The sequence below is a fragment of the Echinococcus granulosus genome (genome assembly GCF_000524195.1).
Source record: "Echinococcus granulosus chromosome Unknown EG_S00039, whole genome shotgun sequence".
NCBI classification, from domain to species: Eukaryota; Metazoa; Platyhelminthes; class Cestoda; order Cyclophyllidea; family Taeniidae; genus Echinococcus; species Echinococcus granulosus.
In genome coordinates, this window is record NW_020170419.1 from 688,887 (window position 1) to 707,408 (window position 18,522).

General features: G+C 40.8%; 2 protein-coding genes across 2 annotated transcripts; one reads left to right on the forward strand and one right to left on the reverse strand. All coding sequences in view use genetic code 11, as the record gives it.

The window, feature by feature from the left end:
* Window positions 1-692: 692 nt before the first annotated feature.
* EGR_05413 (hypothetical protein) lies at window positions 693-2,662 on the forward strand (the record flags this gene model as incomplete). The annotated part of the gene is made up of 2 exons (XM_024494662.1): window positions 693-836; window positions 2,438-2,662. 2 exons carry the CDS (start codon window positions 693-695, stop codon window positions 2,660-2,662), a joined length of 369 nt encoding a protein of 122 aa, XP_024350989.1.
* Window positions 2,663-6,999: 4,337 nt separating this feature from the next.
* Window positions 7,000-12,953, reverse strand: EGR_05414 (hypothetical protein; the record flags this gene model as incomplete). Its single annotated transcript, XM_024494663.1, has 5 exons — window positions 7,000-7,145; window positions 7,185-7,414; window positions 10,080-10,309; window positions 10,576-10,692; window positions 12,840-12,953. 5 exons carry the CDS (start codon window positions 12,951-12,953, stop codon window positions 7,000-7,002), a joined length of 837 nt encoding a protein of 278 aa, XP_024350990.1.
* Between the last annotated feature and the right edge of the window lie 5,569 nt (window positions 12,954-18,522).

Here is an 18,522-nt window from a genome sequence, read left to right on the forward strand (position 1 = left end):
CAGCGAACCCGCTCCTCGGAGTGTGGTTAAGGGAGCAACGAGACAAGGTGAACAATAATAGCGGCGAAGAATGAGGACATGGCCTTTTGTTCACCTCACCGCAGACCAGACTCGAATGTAAGAAACTCAGAATCATGCGGATGACTCCGCTAAGGAAGTCATAAACAAGTCCTGTAAACGCTTCTAAATAAATGCGTGAGTAAATAACCATCCCCTCCTGTGATTACGATAAAGCAATAATTAGGCACATGATGGAAACGGGGACCTGCCAACTCATTCAAAAGCAATATTTTTCGAAACCGCCTCGTTGTGATATTTAAACAAACCTAACATTTCGACTATATTTGCTATGAACAACTGGTGCCGTTTGGTCTGACGAACAAATAGATGGGTACAAATTCATTTCCAGAATTTAAAGTTTCAATTCATCACTGTTCAGGAGTCAGATTGAGCTTGTTGCAATGCGGCAAATAATGCGGTGCAATTTTTACTACTACGGAAATTCTCATGAAAATGATACATTCACCGAAGCAGTGATGAGTAGCAATCTGAAATCTTCTCCGCTATAGCAACACATTTTTTCTCCGGAAGAAATTTAGCTGAGTCGTGCCCTATTCACTTCAACATCGACGTTACTCTAACCCTATTCCCTATTTGCTCTTGATTTTGCCATCTAGTGCCAAGATGAGGTGATGGTCTGTAATTGGAAAAGAAACAAGGTGGATGAGACAGTGCTAATTTTCCCTCCTTCCATCCCAAAGTATGATGTGCGATCACAATGGGCGGCAATAAATTTACCTTTCCACGGACCCGCTATACATGATTCTTTCCAAAAGGTTAGGTCTTGAACACCTTTGAGCAGTATCCAGCTTTATCGGACGAATGGATCTCGGCCATGACTGCCGTTTGGGTCTCAACAAGTGAACAACTCATAATAAACTCTTGCACGCGCATGTAATCTTATGAAAGTGAAGCGGTGCGTGCCTTAGAGGTGTGGCGTGGGCAGTGGGATGGCAGATCGTTTAGAAATAAACAATAACATATCTGTTGCAATACAGACAGCATTCCTCATTACAAGTCGGTCAGTTTACAAACAATCAGAAATGCACTGTGCGCTTTTGGAACAAATTTGAAAATATTTGAAAAAAGACTAACTGACTGTCTTCCAAGCACATTATTCCACTCGTTTATTTGTGAGTAACATCGGTGTACGTAGTAACGTCATTTACTTCCCCTTTAGTTTGCGGAGGAAAAAACTCACTCTTCATCACTCATGGTAGAAGTCGACAACAATTGAGTCCTTCCTCATTTTCGGTAGTTTATCAACAATATAAAATTCCTTAGCTGTATCTGTCATTGTATACCTCTAGAACCAGTTTCTTAAGTTGTGCAGTCGAATCGTCAAGCAGAAAAGCTCTAATCACATCCACCACATCTAATAGATTTCTATGATCAAAAATGCTTCAAAACGATTCTAAGATTGCATGGAATATAATAAGGAGTACCAAAAATTGACAGGCAAACAGTTGTGCATTATAATTTATATGAATATTCGCGTACACTTTACAGATCTTCATGTCGAACAAATAATAACATTGAAGTATACCAAAGACCAGTAAAACATTTTATTCACCTGAAAATTTGTGCAAATTTAACACACTCAACCAGCTTCAAATCCATCTTATGCCTCGAATCCTCAGCGACGTGACATCACTGCTGATTTCCTACTTTCAATAGACGTCTACTATCAAAAAATAGGTAATTATGAATAATTATCGACACGAACAACTGTTCCACTTATTACTTGTAACACCAATAGCTGGTTATTTTTTAGTCTCCTCCCTTCTAGGCATATTGTCAAATGCGTAGTTGAATCGGTACACGAGGCTAATGCTTTAAGTACGTTGACCAGAAAGCTATCAGTAGCAAAAAGTTGGACCAGACACACCGACCCAGCAAAGTGGTCTGGCCTATAAGGCGGAAGACAGTGGAAGGCTTGCAACTCAGTGTCAGCTTTGCGTAGGCCAAATCGCTACAACCGTAGCGGTTTCCACGAATCTGGTAACATTGCTCGGCTGTGCCGCAACCCACTGTATCTGCAATACAGCTACAATCAACATTCCGTTAGTTTCACTACAAGGACCTAAAGCCATTATTGACTGCAGCTTTTTACCCAAAATAGGCCATAGAGGCAGCAGTTGTATTCAAGTTACCGTTAACCAACGCCCATTATTTGAGTTCCGCATTCCTTACAAATACTTCTCCTTGTCTCTGGCACAGAATTTGTTATCCCAATTATATAAATTTGCCATTAGTTGCTCTTTTGCTTTCAATGCAATGCAAGAGAAACTAACCTCCACTCATTTAACCATCCTTGTGCAATTCGATTTATTATTTTGATGTTGATATCTTTGAAAAACAAATCCGCTTTCTACAGGTAACTGGCATTGACAGAAGTCATTTTCGCTGTTTCATTAAATCATGTCATGCTATAATGGCTGATGTGATTTTTTCTCACCACCCCTCACTCCCTACCCTCCCCACCAGTACATCGCCTACAGGATATGCATCAAAAGACATTTCACAAAAAGTTGAACAGCCACAAAGTGATTCGACAATTTTTGATCATAATGGGTCATTAATATCAGCTATTGTTGGCTGAAAAAACTCATTATGAATGTCTTTGAAACTCTCGGATGCTTTTACATAAATGCAAAACCACGTATACAGAAATTCAGTAATTTAATGCATAACCTAGTCATCCATTTTTCAATTTCCCTTGGAACGAAAAGTAAAATGATTTGGACTTTGGTCGATGAATTGCTGAATAAAAACCTTTTGATTTAAGGTACCGGAAGAGCATGCCATTCTCCAGAGAATCAACTTTCACGATGATACCATGGAGCCCATCAAATAGCATTCTTGCTACAAGCCTTTTAATCCTTTCGAACTTATTTACTTTTTGACATCGTTGGAGACAACTCGATTTTCGAGCTGGTACTAACCCTGCCTACCAAAGATAGCTTAAACGGATTACCTTGTGCCCTTCTAGCTATGTAGCTGCATGCTCCAATTATTTAACGTGATCAACGAATGGGAGTGCCCGTAACAACCTCTCCTTTTATTAAACCGAAAGTTGTTAAATCAAGTTACTCAATCTAGGGGCGAATTCGAGACTTTTATTTTTCCGCACTTCAGATGTCATCGACGTCGGATGATAGACCCGGCAACGACAATGAGCTCGACACGCTAACTACTAATAAGCAATGAGTTTCTCCACTAAAGGGTTGTCACATAAACGTCACCTAGGATGCATAGCATGTTATTTTAATGCGAGTAGAGGGAGTACTTCAACTGCTACACAAGAGAGTTCCGCCAGATTGTGGATGTGTGAGTATTTGCACTGCAAATGAGAAGCTTCGCATACTCCCGTTGGTTTCCTCGAATCCGCAAAAATTCAAATCCCTCTTTGTAATTGCATTTCTATTGGTAAAATTATTTATGTCATTTGCTTAAGAGATTTTAAATTCCTTGAAAAGGCAACTGCAATCATACCAAATGTTCATTTACTAAATGAATACATGGGGCTGAACAAGAGCCTCCTCCCCTAGCGAAAACATTGTAACGGTGCCTCTAAAGATTTGAGGACTTTGTTGATTACTTTTCGCACATTTAGCTTGATATTTACGGTCTGAATCCATTCGGGCAAGAAGCGGAAAAAACATCACACCAAGACGACTTTTAAATTACATCAGTCGAGTTCAAATGAGTCCAGTTTTAAGCTGCTCCATATGAAGTTTTGTGAACTGTGCCCACATGGGGTACAAACTCCAGAACCTTGGTAGATAAATGGGACCGAATGAAGTGCGTGGCACTACCTCTAGGAAGTAGAAGTTTCACTAAACAAATTGCTTGTGTTTAGATTGATTGACAGTGGCAGTTGCAGCCTTGGGCAGTGCACAACCAACGATTACCCCTCAATTTCCTCCCCCTAAGATTAACAAAGTAAAAACTCCCAAGCCAGCAGAACCGGAAGGTTGGATTGCTGACTCTACCACTGACAAATGTCTCATTTGAAAAACAGTTGCCTTTTATCCTAGTAGGCGGTTCATGAGGTCCCGAGTATATTAAAGACAAGGAAATGATCATGATATGCACATTTTCCACGCAAGTCTTTCAGTGCTCGCAGTCCCTGCTTCTTCCGTTTTAGCTTACTAGGTTTATCGTGTGATGGCGGTAAATATCCTTTCATGCTGCTTTGGTCAGAAGACTCGATGCGGTTCCCACCCACTTTGCATACCTGTGTATTGTTAGATGAGCTAGTTCTCTTTTGCCCATTTCGTCCTCCTGACTGTTACTTTGTGACACTTCTGTGATAGATTTGTTTAATTCCCTTTGAGGATATTGGGGAGTTGATCTCCTAACTCCAATCTGCGAATTTCTCAAAGTACAGATTTATCTTTATGAACGGATACTCAACCCCGTCTTTCAAATATTCATCTCCTGCACTTATCCACTAATCCTTTTTTGTTCATTTTAATGCCCAGAACACAGCCCCCGTGGCACAAGAAAATAGTCATTGCAATTGCTGTTTGAGTGTGTTGACTTGACCACCTCAAGTTGAAATCAAGTCCTGCGATCTGTTTAACAAACAAACACCTACAAACGTTGTATGTTGAAGATGAGTGAGGAACTGGACGCCTCGTTTTTTAAACGTTTAAGAAGTTTTCACTTCTTGAGCGACAAGTTGGGGCACAAAAGAAGCCGGATTACTAAGGTGGCTTGCATGGCAAGCACAAAGCTAAAATACTTAGGTATCTCAAAGAAAGGGCTGGTCAAACCGATGGTTTATAACGCAAATGGAAGTCAGTGGCAACAGATGCTACGAAAATTGTACTTTGTTTAATATTTGTGCGCACGCCGAATGGGCGTGTGTGGTGTAGCGGTTAGCATGGCTGCCTTCCAAGCAGTCGATCCGGGTTCGACTCCCGGCACACGCAAATGGTTCTTGATTCCTATTCCCCTATCCATTTGTTTTATCGGTTCATTCTTCTCTATAAATATCACAGGAAAGGCGTCTATGGTGGAAAGTCTACTTCTAAGAGAAGTGCTTATTGTTTCTTAAAGTCGCAGCTTTTGCGACAAGCAAAGTCAAGTAAATACATACAATTAAAACAAATAAAAACAAAAACTTGCCCCAAAATCGGCTTTAACATGGTGTCAAGCCGCTGGGATTGCATGATGGGGTTTATGACGAACCGCTTCACACTGTGCTTTTAGTAGCTTTTCACACACACTCCAAATTGGTCCTGAGGACTGGGTCCATTAATCGTATTTGGCCTTCGATACGGAAAGAATAGATGCAAACTGTTGGGGATGATGTCTAAGTGACCATGTGAGTTGCTTAATGCTAGTTCTTGGCAAAATAGCATATTTGTGCAAATTTAACTTTCAATTTAATCCACTTACACACACCTTTGTTGGTGGGTCATAAGCATGTCAAAATTGTTTTAAATGCGACAAGAAAATGAGGGGGAGAAGTTGGCATTACTATGTTTTAAAGGTTCGCCTGCAAAAAAACCTACTAATATGTATGTCAAATGCATTGCAATGCTAGTGCACTAATTTTTAACTCTTTGGGATAGTTTTACTGAGAATACCTCTTTGACGGTGTAAGTGTAAGAAAGGCGGCTACAGGTAATGCCACTTCACCATGTGCATGTAATAGCCCTTCTTGAGGTAGTCATTCAAATCCTTATCCACAAATGTTTGTACGCCCGCTTAAATCTCACTCTTACCATTCTAAACCTAAGAAAGTTGCTGGTTTTAAAATGGTAAAATGCAATCAAATTATTAGGCAGGCAAACGATTCAAATGGGTTCTACGCCTGCTTGAGGCGATAATGCTTTGCCAATGAAGTCGGTCTAATTATCAAGATTCAAAGCATTGATTTTAGCTTTCTCTCCTGCTTCACCTCCATATTGTAGCCGCAGTTACCATCCATTTCCATACCTTGCTTTCTCCCTCCGCTTATCTAGTTTTGTCCTAAAGGCGAGGCATCACGTCACGCAGGGCTAAGTGACAACAAACATAACGTTTGGCTAATGAGAACTGATTGATTATGCAGTAGCAAACTGAGTAGGAGAAACAATTTAAAGTGATGTCAGTTAGGTCAGTGATGGATGGCTTGGCATTCATTTATTTCATTCACTCATCCATTCATTTCACTTTTTGCTCATTCACGCAGATTAGTGGCTTGCTCACCCCCTCACTCACAAACGATTGCAGAGTTATCGTTCGACCCGATGCAGAAGCATGTAGGGGCTAATGTCCTCACGCTAGCGGTTGTGTGCGCTGTACCATCCAAAAATTCGTAAAATTACCTACCTATCTCCTCCAGGGTGCCCTTTTAACTTTCCTTTTAGCTGCGAATACGGCTTTATCCAACCACCATTGAGGCCGTCAGGCTGATTTTATTACATAATCACTTGCAACTACATCCTGCTTAATCTTTCACATTTATCTTTGCAGTAAAATTCTTTCTGGCTGGACGTAATTCTATTCTAAATTCAGTGCTGCCAATAAAAGCGTTACCACATTTGAACAGTGAAAGAAGTGGTATGTGTGAGCGATGAAGGAATGGAAACACTCTTTTATCCCTCTCCGATCTTCTGTTGGCTTAACGAGACGGTGACAAAGTGACATGGAGCCCTCGAAGTTTATCCATGGCATAAGGGGCCAAACTGCAATACGGTATACTAACTCCGGTTTTACACAGAATGTTCTATATCTTGATTCTGGTGGTCGATCACCAAAAGTTGATTCATCATACTTAGATTGGCCCTCTGCTCTGGATTGTTGTAATGGCTTGCGTCCATAGGCCAGGAGAACTTAAAACTAAGCTGCCAAAAATAACTTTATTTATCTAATTTTTAAAAATGAGCGGTGTTAAAAGCATCGGCTTTGGTTTTTTGGAGGTTGGTGATAGCAGACTTTAACTTAATTGCGCTTGTGTGGTTTTATTTGTGCTCTTTGAAGCTTATTTTTGAGTGTTGTAAGTGACAGCTCTACGACTGCTTTGCTTTTAAAATAAACCAATGAAGTAACGTATAAATTCCCATTTCTGACGTTTTCCACTGTTACATCTAAAATTCTTTGCTATATAAACGCTAACTAGGCATCACTCTTATTAAAAATCGTGAACACTTCGTGTTTAAATAGGATGATCTGTAAAATAAACTTTAGCCAGAATGAGCTCACGGAGAATAACCCTCGTTTACTAGAACAAAACGAGAGTGGATAATAACCCATTTTATCATAGGCGAAGTATCCGCTTTGGGGAATATAAGAAGCTGAGCTCGTCTTTGATATTAATTGTTTGAAACTTGGAAGGATTCCATTGATGCAAACTTTGCTGCTGACCAAGACAGAAATCGACGAAAAAGTGGGTAAAAATGCACATGAACTTCCTTCTAAACCACACCAGCAAGATTATGAAACATATGGCATTACCTTAATTTAGTGCAAAAGTGCTAATGCCTTGTTTCTCCCAGGTCCCTCTATCGGTGTGTCTAAGAAAGCTTATCCTGTGACTACATTTTGCCTCTCCTCATTGCGTTATTTTCCACCTAGAGAATTCGAAAAATTGGCTATCTCTATGTTTGAACCTCACTACTTGAGCAATATTGGCTTCTTGCATAAAAAATCTTGTGCTGTCTTTAATTCTTCTCGCACGTACGTCCAGCAAGATCCTACATGCGGATCGCATGTTCGGTATTCGTTGTGAGGCAGTGATCTCCCCTGCCTCTGCTGGGCCATGTGTTGGCGGGTCTGAATGCCTTTACTCTGACGGCTTTCTATGACGTCTATTCCATCCATCAGTTGGAGGGTGATAGCTTTTTTGCCAATGGCAAGAGAGAAGGACAATCACGACTTCTTTGGCCTATTCGATGCAGCCAAAGGGAGGGTGGGTAAACGATTTCATAGAGCCTTCGTGGATTTCTCTACTCCAGAGGGACTCTCACTAGCAGTGGCATAGGCTACTCTCGGTCGTAAGGGTGTGGAACTTAGCGTCTGCTTGCCTGAGGATCATAAATGGAGTTGAGAAAGTGCTGGGGCATTCACTTTAACTTTCAAAATATCAAATTAATTACGTAAATAGAAGTGTGGGAATTAAAGTTTGTTACCTATAAACTGAAATTCTATACCACTAATTCAATTCTACAAATTTTAACTGTGGAATTCGTTTAAACAAACTGTTTTTCGTTGTTCACAGTTCATGAATTTGCAACATAATGAGGCGTATTCTAAACAGAAAATGCAGCAACTGCTATTAAGAACATATACACAGTCCATACAGATGAGGCATACGAAAATAGAACATGGATCTGCTGTCCCTGACTTTAAGCCTTAATAAATACTTATCCACGCCAAAAAACAGGCTAGTACTCCCTAACAAATTATCCTCACAACAGTTGATCGTCCACTAAAATGTAAAATTTTATCGCATTTTTGGTTGTGCGTAACTAATTGTGGCTGATCTCTAGAATGCTGAAACGCCAACCCTTGTCATCCGTGTAGGTGGGAACTTAAGAATGAGCCACATGTAAGCTGCAATTTTTGGTGATTTTAGTAGGCAATATTCACCAAATACACATGGAAACTAAATGCATCAGCTCTGGTATCTCACCTTGAATTATCGAAGTTTCAACCTATGTCTACCATTTGTGCATTAATAGCGTCTTCATCTGCATAGGATTTGTCAAATCTGCCCACATCATGTCTACAATGGGCATTCGGGCCAGCAAAAAGTGGCCGGTTTCTGTAAGTAACCTGCCATTTTATTTACAGCTGCAATGGACGTTTCGCATACCGAAAGTTTGATGTGATTTGACTCTCATTCGCACCCTATCAAATAACGGTATCAAAGGATTTTTATGCTGCTTCGCCTCACATCCATAAGGGCGGGGCCTAAGCAAAATTTCTGTGGGTTGAAAAATCATATAGCAGAGCCACTCCCTTCTTCCTAACCTATTAACTGAGATTAAGTTTGTTGGGCAAAGAGAGCGTTTTTACTTGATTCAAGGTTCGATGACGCCTCTCAAGCGAATTTTGTAACGTATTCTTAGTGCGATTATCAGTGTGAGCTCAAGCACTGTTATAAGAAAACATGACATTCCTCCTTGTTAAGGCCCATTCGTCACCCCTGCAGCAGCTTATGCACATCCCGAATAGAAGGTGGTGGTTATGATCATTGTTGGCACTGACACCAAACAAAAGCAGATCCGCAGAAACACCTTCACGATTTTGGCAGAAAGCATTTGCAATTAATTGCCTGTACTGTTATTCAATGAGAAATCCTTCAATGACGGTGTGTTTCTAGGTATTTACAACTCAGATACACTCTTTGACTTAAGACTAAACTGATTATTCTGGGCCACTTTGCATGCTATAATGCCGTCTAGGAAACACTAGACTTCCTTACCAACCTGGTAACTAGTGTGACTAACCTCGCCAAATCAAAGATGCTCGTAAATGATTTTGATCACCATTTCCATGTAAAGTCTTGACTCGGTACCTTCCCATGGCAGATTATGCATCTAGCAGGAATTCAAGATTAGGCTTTCTAAATGCAGGATTAAGTACTATCAGGAGTCACTGCGGTGTTGATGTACTGGAAACTAGAAGCCATATCTTTTAGCAGAAAATAAAGGAATGACTGCAGATTCGTATGCTAAGACCAAAGCCATAGTCGATGAAAGACGCATCAACGTAAATCAAATACGCTCAGAGTAGTTCTCACGCCTAGAAAATTGCGAAATGTAGGCCATAGTTCATCACCACACGTAGACCTACTAATGTACACACTAGCATTTTTGCTTTTCGCCTTAATGAACGATAACTCGAGTGATTTACGCCATCACAAGCAGTAACGTTCCTTGCTTCGTTCGTAAAATGAAAAGTTCAAATTCGGTTTTGCCGTCACATGCGCATTAAGTTGCAAAACGTTGGTTTTGTAACCGTGATTTATTCACAACCTCATATTAACCATAAAATTTGATGACTAAGCCAAAAATTACCCAATCCTAATTCTTTCTGAATTTGAATAATATGAAAAAGTAATGTGCTTCCATTTCATCGCTAGACTGTTTGCAAAGATCAAAAAGTCACTTTCCTTTAGCAAATGCAGAAACGATGCCACTGCCAGTTGTTTGCATATCTCTATGCAAATAATTGACGAGTGCTCTGAAAGGGTCACCAGTGATGAGGATAAATTACAAGTCGCTATTGATGCGAATGCTAAAGCTAACTTCACTCAAGGATGATGGTGAAAAATTGATGCCCAAGAGAGCATTTCTAAAATGCGCAAATCAACTCGAATTTTGTTTATATTTTGGTGAGCCCATAATCAACACCCAGCCAGTGTGATGTTAAAGGTAGTCATGAAATACTCAAAGTTTGGCCATTCCGTGGCCCCTGTTGCACCTTACAAATATGCCAGAACCCAAAGGATTACTTGTCGACAAAAAGCACTTGAACCGACTGGGCACCTAAGCTAGCTAACATAATCTCTACTTGATAATAAGCTTCATGAGAAACAATGAAATGAGGGGTTTTAGCAGAACTGCACATGTCAAGAATAGAAGTGGGTTTGCAAAGGTCACCTAAATTCCACTTGTTTTCCTTCAACACCTAAATAATGACAGAGTTAATTCAAGCGTGCAAGCATAATCATCACGCACCATAAAACCTTGGAAACAGGAGCTCATTTCTACAGTATGCAACCAAGTATCGCTCAGACATTGGTTAGATAATCACTCCAATCACTGCTCGTGGGGACGACCGCATTGGATCGATAAAACACATCTGATCGATCAGATGACTTGAGCGTCATTCACAACCAACTAGAATGTGGGCGTTCCTACTACCGCTCGGTCAACATGCTTGAGTAATAGCAAAATCACCCCTTGTTCCTATCCTATCCACTCTCTTCATTACATCGTTGCACTCCAGTTCATTCAAAAGCCTTCAATAAGCAAACAGCCCTAATGTGAGGAACCAATGTTCATGACGTGCTTCTCACAGACAACTCCGTCTTACACGCGCCTCCCTTTGTAAAATTAATGATAAAAAATGTTGTTCGTGTTCTTTGACAGGGTCACAATTTCCCAAACAGAATTCTGCAGGGACTCCTTAAGAACAACTCTTGAATCAGAAAATTTGTTCGTCAAGGCTCACGGGGAACGGAAGCGCGTTGGTATTGTTAAAGTGCATTGCCGAATTGGCACTGATCTTTTGTTTTATGAGTGGTTCAGTCTAAATAGGAACAGCCCTGAGCAAGTTTTCGCATTTTTCGACTAAACTTGGACCTGAGTTATCGTTGAGGTCTCCATGTAGGAATTCGGAGGGTGACGACTAGCAACACAAGTGGCGTGAGCATTGCTTTGTGATACATTTGTAGGAGGTTTAGTCAAGTATACTAGGCATGAGGCACCTCACAACGAACTATTCATGTTGGTTTGGGCAACATCCTCTCTATTTCTTCTCTCCCTACCTCCCTTTGAGGGGAAATTGTTCTTCTCACTCAACTATCACAAGTAAGCAGGTGGGCTGGGATCGACCGTGGCACAGCAACGAAACCAAAGCGCCTAACTTTACTCACAGAAGGTAGGTACATCATTGGTGGCTCAAATCAGTGGTTTACGTAGGATGCTAAAATATCTGGCTCCTTGCAGAGAGAGTAATTGCTGTATCCGGTCAATGTATGCCCATGCTTCTAAGGCGAGAGAGAAAAGCCACCGAAACCGATTATCCGGATGTGCGATTCGCACCTATTACCATTCATCCCATCAATGAAAAGAAAACCAAAGGCTATTATGCTTCTCATGACCCAGCCAACAGTTCCATTTTAGCTCATTTTCCTTCCCCACCAACAGACAAGAAGTAAAGGCTCGAGTGGAGAAATTCTGATTTGTAAATGCACATACACGTCACACATACTGGTCCATTTACAAACAAAGGGAAAGAAGACATTTGACTGGGCCTCTTCGCAGGAGAGCACGGCGTTTTGAAAGCCACTCTTTCCTCCTTTGATGTTGGGAGCTCAGTTTGACTTCCGTCTCTCCTTTCTTTTCTCTCACATCCCCCTCTCCGTTTTCGTCACGTTTGCCATCGTCACGGTGAAGCGAATGACTACCGGCGCCTCAGAAGCGGCTGAAGAAAAGAACAACAGGTTAAATAAAAGGTTCCAACAACAAGACCAAGTTATCCAGTCAACTCATATCAGAACTGTTTTAATTATTTTTGCGTCGCTGCAATGCATTCCATGGTAGACTGACAAATATATCTCGACGGTGGTTAAAGAATGGAAGGGATATTTACACAACTTTGGTTCAGTCCATGGCAAACCTACACATACACACCTCAGTGTCCAACTAGAGGAAAACACGATTTACCACGTTAGGCACCACCAGAAGTTGCATTACTTTTGACAATTTTAGGCTCCATAAAAGATTGAAGATACTAGAAATAAAATGAGGCATGACTATTCATTGCGGAAGCGGTACTGATTACCCTAACTTGGTAGTTTAGTTAATGCCAAAGTGGTGTGAATCAGTTGCGAAAACGCAACGAAAACCAAAACCCAAAATGAATGCAGAATAGACCTACGTTGTGTCAACCACACAAGGCCAAAATTGAGGGAGCACCTATTAAATCGACGTCGCTGATCTCGGTGGGATTGACACCCTCTACTCTCATTACGCCGATGATAATAGTGATGTCGGGGAGAGGACGGGGAGTGGCTTCCGTCTGGACTGGGCACGAAATGAGCTCTTTACGTTTTTTAAGAGCATTTCAGGAGGGACATGCCGGGTTGTTTCATTTGGAAAATGCCGACGTAAAAATGTGGTGAAGAAGGATTTCAAATTCATGAATGCGATTGTTGAACGCATATACAACCACCAAGAAGCCTATACACTTGCTACCTGCATCATCCGAACATCGTCAAGTTCATTGGTGCCGGTCCAAACACGCGAATGGCCGACGTTCGCTATGTTGCAATTGAGCGTTAAATTATGTTTTCCTGTTTCGACGTAGGCAGTGAGTTTCCCTGCCCAATTATTCTTCCGATTTGGCGCAGATGTAATTTTTTTGTCATCGTCAAAGGTATCTGCTGTAGGCATATGAATATCCGTGAATAATTGTGATATACTCACCGTTTTCACAAAAGCTTCAAGTGTACGCACTTTTCTTTTACCAAAACCAATGCACAAGGATGAGTTCTTCACCAGTTATTCGAAGTCAGTGGATGTTTACAGCATGACCGTTTCGATTTGGAAAATGCTGACACGAAGATTGGACCAAGTGGTGAGTCCTCACTCCGTGAGGATCCATTCAAGTCTGCCATTTCTTCAAAGTCTCTTTGATTGGTGAGAAACCCCTCACTTCTACCTGTCTAAAAGTGTCCTCATTGGGAAGTAGAGTTGATGGAAACTTTTGCGCTTGTAGTGGAATGGCGGCAGATCAGTGTCAGCGACCAACAGCAACACAGCTGGTCCGACTCTTCGATTTTATCATGTGCAGAGTCTGCACGATGGACACTTCGCAACTGTGCATTCACCTCGAGAACGCCGAAGCTCCCAGTACCTCTCAATGAACCAGCATCATCGCCGTAAATGAGCATAATTTTCGGAGAAATCTTAGCAATCTTGTAATCTTCAGCATACCTTTCAAACCCTTCAGAACATCGTCATACCTTAACCATTGGTTTGCTATCCATGATATCGGTTACGATGGATGCACTGTTTCGTCCTCATTGTAAACAGCACATACGGTTACAGTACAGATACGCCAACCCGTATTTGTAACAATTGATAGCAAACACCAGAAGGATTTACTTATATTGACATGTGAATTTCGAGCTATTAATATCGAGACGTTCCTATGTATATGCTACTCAGCAATCGCAGTGCGGTACCAAAGAAATATCAAACACCTTTATTCCTCACGTAAACGTCCTGTAAGGCACTAAAGGTGCTTCCAAGTACGCACCAGTTAAGCGATGTAAAGTTGCTCAATTGCATTTTGCGATTTGTCACCAAGCTGTGATACATCGAAAATGCAGGAAAATGGAACGAGGCCAAGGTGTACCAAAATGCGGCCACGATCGGGGCAACAGTTAGTCGTAATTAAGTTTGCTTTTGATCAGTCGCGCCGTTTGCTGCAGAAAGTCCATGGCCATTTCAGACTTCTCGTCTGAAAATCGAGAATAGGAGCTTGCATTTGATCAGTCACGCCGTTTGCCGCAGAAAGAATGCGCTGTTCTACGTTGGTGGTCAAAGGCCATTACAGAGTTCTCGTCTCTAAACGGAGAATATTAGCATGACCCAAAGGCCATCGTGCAGAGCGGAAATGCAGTCTGCAGGGACTCAAATCCCCGCGCAGTTAAATAAAATACTAAATCACCACAATAGAAATCGAGGACCTTTTGCAGGAACGTGGATCGTACAGATTTCTTTGTGGGAAAACAAATCAACCTATTAGACTCTACAGGTAAGAACCGAAAACTCAATGCTTCATCATGATTCCATGACTATTGATCTCGACTTCTAGGCTTGAAACAGAGGCCTCACCTCTTTGATTAGTCGCCTTTATCAACAGTTTTTCAAATCATAGTAGTCTGTGCACAAATTAAAGAAAATTGATAAAATGGTTAAGAAGGGAACTGCTATGTTAAAATGGACGACAACAGCTATAGCAGAAATTCTTCCTCACTCGATTATTAGCAATCAAACTGCAGCATCACTTAGGAAAAAAAATTGGGCACTAAACTGGGTGCAACCGACTACTCAAAAGCAAAAGAACGCGTGCCACATGTGTGATGCAGTAAAATTATTTGCTTTTGAGGTGAAAGGCTGAAAAGCGGTAAGACCTCCCTTAGGATTCCAGCGAAATCTTCATTTATTTGTCGTGGTTAGTGTTCGCATGAAGCGGAGTCTAACAACTTGTCTATGTGGCATTTTTCATAAAACCTCCAACCAAATTCCTGTAGTCAAACACTGCGAACACGATCAGATTTCGTTCTCAATCGAGGCTGGGGAATAAACCCATGTATCCACTTGGTGCTACTGTAGTGTTCGCACTTTACACTATTAGGGAAATGACCAAATCAACAGCGTCGCGCGGAACGTGTTCTAAATTAATTTGCGGTAAATGACCGAACCAAATTGTCACAACTAAAGACAGGATAATTCTAAGTCAGTAAAAAGCGCTGCAGATTGATCATGGACCGCGCAAAGCTACACTTTCGGTTCCCTTGAGCAAGGGTTGAAGTGGTTAAAAAATCAAACCATAACAATAAGACATCGACTATAGTAGCCGACAATCCGCTGAGAATCTGGCAGAGAAAGTGTTACGAAATATTTGAAGAGGCAAGGCTAATTTACACAAATGTCGAATCCTTTGACAAATAAGAAAGCAAAACCGTGTTGACAAATAAGCTTGGGTACATCAAAGCCTGGAAAAGGTGTAAAAGTTTTAATTGAATGCAAGAATCCCTTAACTTTCTTTCCTCAAAGGAGGTAAACCTGAGGCAGTGAGTTAGGCATGAAGGTTAAGCGTACTTTATTGCTGACCTAATAGCCGCTTACAATTAAAGCGAACTAAGTGATTGAGCAGAATCGTGATTTAACTAAGCCATTTGTAGACCTGAGTGAATAAGTGTGGAAATTCAGCGAAAACAAAAACATACATCAGAATAAGTGTATTAATGACAAAACAACACATTCTGATAGAAAAAAGAGCGGTAAGTGATGGTTGGAATCACCACAAAGGTAACGAACAACTCACTTAAACCTCCGATGCAACATCTTTCGCCATCGTAATGCTGTCTACGACAGCAATAGCGAACATAGATACGACATGACGTGTAAATTATTCCATTGGGACTCCACTGGATCTACCTTCACTCTTCTCCCTTACCATATCAAGCCTAAAAGGTGAAAAAATCCGAACTTTGAATGACTCTACTAGGATATGCAAATACAGGCCACTGAAATAGCACTCAGATACTGATATCCTCAACACTACAAGCTCTATTTGTCAATATTTGAGAATGAAAAACAGTCCCTTAAATATCGCCTAAAATATGCGTTTTCACTACTCTGGTATCTTATGCACATTGGCAGTGATTGGTAAGGGTGATTTTCATGCAATTGAGTGCAAAAGCACAATACAAAAAGTGGAGGTTCCAACAATATGACAAGGTTGTGAAATAAAGCAAAAAGCTGAAGAGGATAAGCTGTAGAATTTGCCTTGGACCAAATGAGGCAAGCAGGTTTAGGTGCAATTATCTACTTCCACCTCCCCTCAAGCTAATTTAGATAAAATATGACGCCTGTACAAATAGCAGCCATGCCAACAGCCTAGAGAAGTAGATTTCTGCCGACGGAAATAACGGAAAAAATCAAATACGCATGTTTAAAGAAAAGCAACTGCAAAGACGAGGAAGACTTTGCATCATGTCTTATAAGTCGAACTAGTGAGTAAATAGACCTAAAAACATAAAGATGACAAGGACACCGTATGAGCACGCTGACTCAAAATAACGATGTGCTACTTACGGGTTATAGCCTAATTTAAGGCTCAAGGGTGAGGCTTCACATTTACGAGAAGGACACGAGCAGGAACTTAACTCACTATTAAAATCAGCAACAAATAGGAGCTACGGCATCAAGAAACGCGGTCCCGCGAACAGATAAGGACCTACAATAGAATCCAAATAAGGCGCTTCCACGCCTAGGTTATACAAAGCAGACTCATAGCAATGTTCTCCTTGTCAATGCGTTCAAACACAAAATAGAATTATTTAAAATTAAAATCAAAACTAAAAAAATTTAGTTATGATTAGGCTCTTTTTTAAAAGTTTAGATTCTACAAATAATCTAAGTGCTGTCAAATTTAAACCATGCTAATCGCCGGTGCTAAAAATACGCATTAATAATACAATTTTTTTCAAAATCGCAAAAAGGTTTTTTTTTGTTTGTAAGTTTGCTAGCTATATTGGGTTAGTTCTCGGCATTTGCTCGCGTTTTCGGTAGGTGTTGGGAAAATTTTAGTATTATTTTGTTCTTTGAAATGCAGCACATTTTTGGTGGAAATAATGATGACAACTTAATTGCTGCAGTAACACAGTCTTTCCTTCAAATGTGGCGTTAAGGTTACGAGGTCTCCAAATGATGGCCACTTCGGTTAACAAGCATTCCTTGAGCAGATTTGCACCATATTTAATGCGTAGGTCTGTGTTTAATGGTTGTGACTTTTTTGGGGTTACATGTTACCTGTCACCTTTTTTCTCAACAGTTGAAGTAGAGAATTTTCTTTCCGCTTTTGTGACTGTTTCTTGCATACTTTCGGTCACCATGATATTGGTTTATGTGTGACTTGCTCTGGATATGTAAATGCCTGTGCGCACAATACAACGCTTTGTGATACACGTAGCCGCGCTCGAAACAACAGCGTCTGTAATTGCAATTTACTTATTGGCTCACATTTACTGTTGCGAAATTGTGCGATAATAAATACGTCACGAGTGTGACGAGGACCCACTCTCACCGTAGAGTCCTTTGACTTATAATCAAACGGCTTTCGATTTATTGCCTACTTATCAACCAAACGGGTGAATGTTCACATTCTTACTATAAATGAACAGCTTCTTCTGCGTCACTGCTTTCATTACCACCATTGTCATCACGCCCTTCGACCTTTCAGGTGGGATTTACCTACACTCCCTTAAGCAGTACACATCCCCCCTTATTCGCATATTTTTACCGCATTTCATTTCCCTCTATCAATGCCGTCTCTGCGTATTGCCTTGGCCCTCCCTACACTTTTCCTGACTCTATCTTTTCCCCTATTAACAACCATTTTGTTGTTCATATCTCCAGAAGTATGATTCAGTAATGATTTTCTTTAAGTCGAACTGCTGTTGTCACTTTTTACCTGATCGGGGTGATATAAAATCTCATTTTTATTTGCATTGGTGGCTTGGATGGCTGGAGAATATGGGTTCGAATTGTCCCATCATCTGCTACTTTGATGGTCAACATCGGCGCAGAAAGTGGACTCCATATTAGCCAATTAGATTTTAATGCACAGCTAAACATATCCAGTGTCTTGCTAACGCCCATATGGCATGCATCAATATGTTTTTTGAGAAGGAAATTTGCCCACGAATGTCCTGCATGATGCTCTTCAGTCTACGCGGTTCGTTCTTTATATTTTGCGAAGCACTTTCTGGTATGCCTAGTCTCTCAGCCTTTCCACTTATGATAAGTTTGACTCTTACTCCTTTCGCTCACTAGTGTCGCGTCTTTAAAACAAGTCTGTTGCTACTGTGGAGGATGAATTATCGTGAGTTAGAAGGAGGTCGGCAATGTGTTAAAAAGGTGGCAACTCACTTGAAGTTGATGTTATGATTCCGTAACAATACCCTTGATAAGTGAGGTAAGGACAGGTTTTTTT